At 45.2% G+C, this 4,799-nt stretch overlaps 1 protein-coding gene across 1 annotated transcript in view; it reads right to left on the minus strand.

The window, feature by feature from the left end:
* LOC102486231 (sulfotransferase 1C4) overlaps positions 1–4,799 on the minus strand; it is a 45,501-nt gene that overhangs the window by 10,938 nt on the left and 29,764 nt on the right. Inside the window, 1 exon segment of the mRNA XM_006172272.3 lies at positions 1,585–1,682. Within this exon segment, the coding sequence (XP_006172334.1) occupies positions 1,585–1,682 (98 nt within the window).

Consider the following 4,799-nt stretch of genomic DNA (forward strand, 5'->3'; position numbering starts at 1 on the left):
GTCTGGAGATGATGCAGTGTCAGCTCTTCAGGATCTTCAGGGTCGTCTGGAGACTGCGCGGTGTTTCAGCTCTTCAGGCTCTTCAGTTGTCGTCTTCCTGGTCGTCGTCTCGGTCGATGTCGTCGTCTGGTTACTGTGGGCCAGGCATCATGGTTATATACACTCTGGTGGGTTGTAAACGGTGGGCTGTGATTGGTTGATCTTGGACCAATCATGAGGTGCCAGATATGCAAATTTGAGGGATTCTAGTGGCCAATCAGAGCAAGGTTTCGAAGGTCAGGTTTTTGGAAGGGAACCAATCATGGTAATTGTTTGCTCTCTGAGAAACCTCGGCCGACTCGCTGGTGTGCAGCTTCCCACACCAATGAAGGCACCAGCCACAGTCTCGTGACAGTCACTCTTGGAAACTGACACCCCACAAGGCCTTGCTCTGTCAAAAGCAACAAGATGTTGCCATTGTCTTCAGTCATTTCTTCCTTTCCCTGAACTCTAGATTAGGGTCAAGAAGGCAGAACGAGATCCTTGACCCTCTACAGAGAAGCAGGGGTGCAGTGTGGATCTGGAAAAGACTGCTGAAGGACACAGAGTGCCCTGAGGAAAAGCTCAGGATCACTCTGGGTCAGTGGGACGTGCCTATTTGCTGCCCTCCCTTCAGGTGCAAGCAGGAGGTAGTCTCAGGCTCTGAAAGATGGAAACGAATCCTCAGTGACTAGTTTAAGAGGTACATGAAAATGCATCTGCACGGGGCTGGCAGGTGGCGTGGTGGTTGGGGCGCTGGACTCCCACATGGCTGACTGCAGTTCAAATCCTGAGGCTGGTGGCTTGCTGTTTCACTTTCTCTCTCTCTCTGCATTCTTCTCTGGTGAGTTAAAATAATAATAGTAATAATCAATAAAATAAAATAAGTAATAGTAAAAAGAAAATGCATTTGTGCTTCTGTAGTTTCAGAAGGACAACAGTTCAGATATTTCCAAGAATTCCACACAACAATCTGGGTTTCATTAGGTCTCAGAATGGTCAGAGCTTGTGGATGCCTCAGATGCTCAGAAGAAGCAGTTAGCTACAAGAGCAATCCAGCCAGAGGATGGCGGTGCACACGATTTCTGCCACCTTTGACGACTTAAATATTCATGACCTCTAGACGGGGAGGAGGCCGATCACATACAGGCTTAGCAAGACTCCTGGTTGTAGGGGGCACTGAGGGGGCAGTGCAGAACAGTGGGAGATCACAGGTGCCGGGTCAGGGGACCTGGATCTGGCCGTCTCCTCTGCCTTCCGGGTGTTTATCTTTGGATAAGTTGCGTAGCAGCTCTGAGCTGCACGTCCTTCTCACAGCATCACTGAGGGTCCCGGAGGCTCAGAACTGAACCTCGGAGACACTGGGCCTCTCTTCTCAGTGTAGACGGATACTGAGCCCACCCCGGTCGGTAAGAGATTGAGAACATGAAGACGATTGCAGGTTCTGCCGTATCTGTCCTGCGGTGGGCCTGGCAGACACACGGGATGACTGGGAATGATTCTGATGGAATAAAACATTTCTATGTTCTCACAAGAACATCTGCGTGTTTTCTCCATCAAACTCACCTTACAGTTTTTCTCCCAGAAGGATGGAGGTAGTAGTTGCACGGGGAGATGAGTTTTCAGGGTCCTTGGGGAAGGCATTTCATTAGCCTGGTCGAGCCCTGTAGAAGTCATTTTGGTTTATTCCTTAAAGTTTTGCTTTTTGTGCAATTAGTTTAATCAGGTTTTCCCTCTTACGACTTCGTGGTTGTACGTCCGTCATGCCGTCCTGATTCCCGGGTGATGAAGAACCCTGCTCTCCCCTTTCCTCTCAGCACCGAGTGCTCACCTCATGTGCAGTCACGGCTTGGCCTCCGTGGCCCTCCCTGGTCCTTCTGTACCCTGGGCCCCTGCCCACTGCTCACCACATTCACCTTCAGCTATTACCGTTCTGCCGTCGGGCGTCAAAGGAGTGTGGACGGGTATGAGCGACAACTCAGACTGTGGCAGGCTCAGGTTACACAGCGGACACCTGGCTGGGTCGTCCGTGGCTAGACTATAGTTTTGAATTACCACACAAATAAAATACCACGTAAGGACGTAAGGAATCATGAGAGTCCAAAGATGCGTCCACAGAGGGCCTATAATACCAAGTCCACATGGCTTGGTCTGGTCTAGGATCCTCTTCAAAATCCACTCCCTTTATTATTATTTATCAATGAGAGTCATTTTAACCCCAGTTTGGTCACTTTTCTCCAAGCACCCTGGTGTGACAGTTACTGAACAGTTTTGAAAGCATGACATGTTGAAAGAAAGAAATGAAAGAAGGAGGAATGAAAAAGAAAGAAAGGAAAAGAGAAAGAAAGAAAGAAGAGACAATGAGCATGATTTTATTTTAGGCCATTAGATGTTAATTTTCCAAAGACTAGTTTATAAATCAAGTTTTTCGGTTCAGAGGAGAATGGTTTCTATAAAAAAATATGTATTTATTTATTTATTGTTATGTTCTAAGTTGCTATAGTCCACATGTGCTCATGAGAGAGACAGAAAGAGAGAGAGAAGAAAAGTGAGAAAGCAAACCTCCATGTCCAGGACTTGAGCTGCATCGGCCATGTGGGAGTCTAGCATCTAACCACCACACCACCTGCTGGTCCCTAGAATTCTTCTTATAGAAATAGTCGTATTAGGGAACCAGCAGTTAGCGTAATGGTTATGTCACTGACTCCCATGTAGTCGACCGCGGCTCACGTCCCAGACCCGGTGGCTTAAAACTTACGCCGGGCACGTGTGCGTGTGTGCCCAAGATCCCTAGAGGAGAATGGAGGAGAAGGGATTGCGGTGTGACCATCCCCCCTGGGGGGTGATTTCTCGCTTTCTGTCTCTATGTCTCTCTCTGTCTGTCTGGCGAATGCACGCGCCCTATAGCAAAATCCTCTCAAAAAAAAAAAAAAAAAGAGAAATAGTCTTATTAAAATGACCATCTGACCCAGCCTAGCCGATAGCATCCACAGCATGTTAGAAGGCAATGCTGGAAGCTCCGTGGCCCACTGCAGGTGTGTGGGCATCCCATAGCTTGAGGAACTAACTGGAGAGCAGGGGAAGGGGATTCTGGCATGATGAGAACATGCTGAGGTTCTTTCTCTTTCTGTGTATGTGCACCTGCTATCAGAAAGCAAACAAAGCCAGACCGCCATGCCGGTCCAACACAGCACATTTAATTTGTTTTAAAGTTATATTTCTTATTAATTTTTTATTTGTTAAAGAGCATGTGTTCACCACAGAGAGACAGAGGAAAAGAGAGTGAGAGTGTGAGAAAGCAAGCCACCAGGTCTGGGCCAAGTGGGAGTCCAACACCTTAAGCACCATGCCACCTGCTTGTCCCAGCCCCTTTCATTTTGCCTTATACCTCAGGTACACAGGCCTGGGGTCTGTCCACACACAGAACATGGGGTCTTCAAAAGGTTTGTAGAGCATGTGTACTATGGAAAAATTGCTGGCATTTAAAAATACCGTGTACTCACATAATCTCCTACATTAATTCTCTTTTCCCACAGACTTTAGAAGTTTCCCTCATAGCTTAGTGCTTAAGAGTGTGGACTTTAGAACAGAATTCCTGTTCAGAAGAAGGTTCCACATGGCTCCAGTGAACTAGATATTTCAGGTATGAATATTTTCTACTGATAATTCCGCATCCAGCAAACGAGCTAGCGACATAAGAGGCCGGGCCATCAGAAGAAGGTTCCACATGGCTCCAGCGAACTAGATATTTCAGGACTGAACTTCAAAAATTTGAAAGAAACACACCATCCATCAGATAACAAGAAATCACTGCCGGATTACAAGAAATACGGGAAAACAAGAAAATACCTCTCCTCCAAGGGAAAAGAGTAACTCTTATTCATCCACAAGCAGTTCGGTGAAAATCATGGAAATGTCTGATAAGGAATTTAGAGCATTCATAATGTCAAAGTTAACAGAAATGGAAAAGAAGAGAGATAATGAACTGCTAAAGAGAAAGGAGAAAAAAGCTGATGAGTTCCAGGAGATGAGGAAATTCTTGCAAGATCTAAAAGAGAAATTACACACTTTACAAAAGACTCAAACGGAACTGCTAGAGATGAAGTCTATAATACAAGAAGTAAAAATCTCCCTTGAAAGTATTAAAAGCAGACTAGATCATTCAGAAAATAGAATCTCATATGTAGAAGAGAAAATGGCTGGCCTAGAAAAATGCACCATGAAGACTGAGAAAATGGCCCCCAAATTTGAGAATAATATGCGAGAAGTACTGGATACCATCAACTATCCAAATATCCACATAATTGGCATTCCAGAAGGTGAAGAGACCCATAAGGGCATTGATAATCTATTCCATGAAATCCTGCAAGAAAACTTTCCAAACCTAGAGAGGTATTTGAAGATCCAGTCCCAGGAAATACAAAGGACCCAAATAGAATCAACCCAAGAAAATTTTCTCCAAGACACATAATAGCCAGGTTGACCAAAACCACAGACAAGGACAAGATACTAAGATTGGCAATAGAAAAACATCAAGTTACCTACAAGGGACATCCCATCAGGCTAACAGCAGATCTTTCATTGGAAACAATGTGAGTGAGGAGAGAATGGGAAAATATATTCAAAGTATTAAGAGAGAAGCAATTTCAGCCAAGAATACTGTACCCAGCAAGATTATCTTTCAGGTGGGAAGAAAAGACAAGAACATTCTCAGATAAACAAAACCTGAAAGAATTTACCAGCACCAGACCAGATCTCCAAGAAGTTCTCAAGGGTGTGCT

The sequence above is a fragment of the Tupaia chinensis genome, unplaced genomic scaffold (genome assembly GCF_000334495.1).
Source record: "Tupaia chinensis unplaced genomic scaffold, TupChi_1.0 Scaffold000041_1, whole genome shotgun sequence".
NCBI lineage: Eukaryota > Metazoa > Chordata > Mammalia > Scandentia > Tupaiidae > Tupaia > Tupaia belangeri.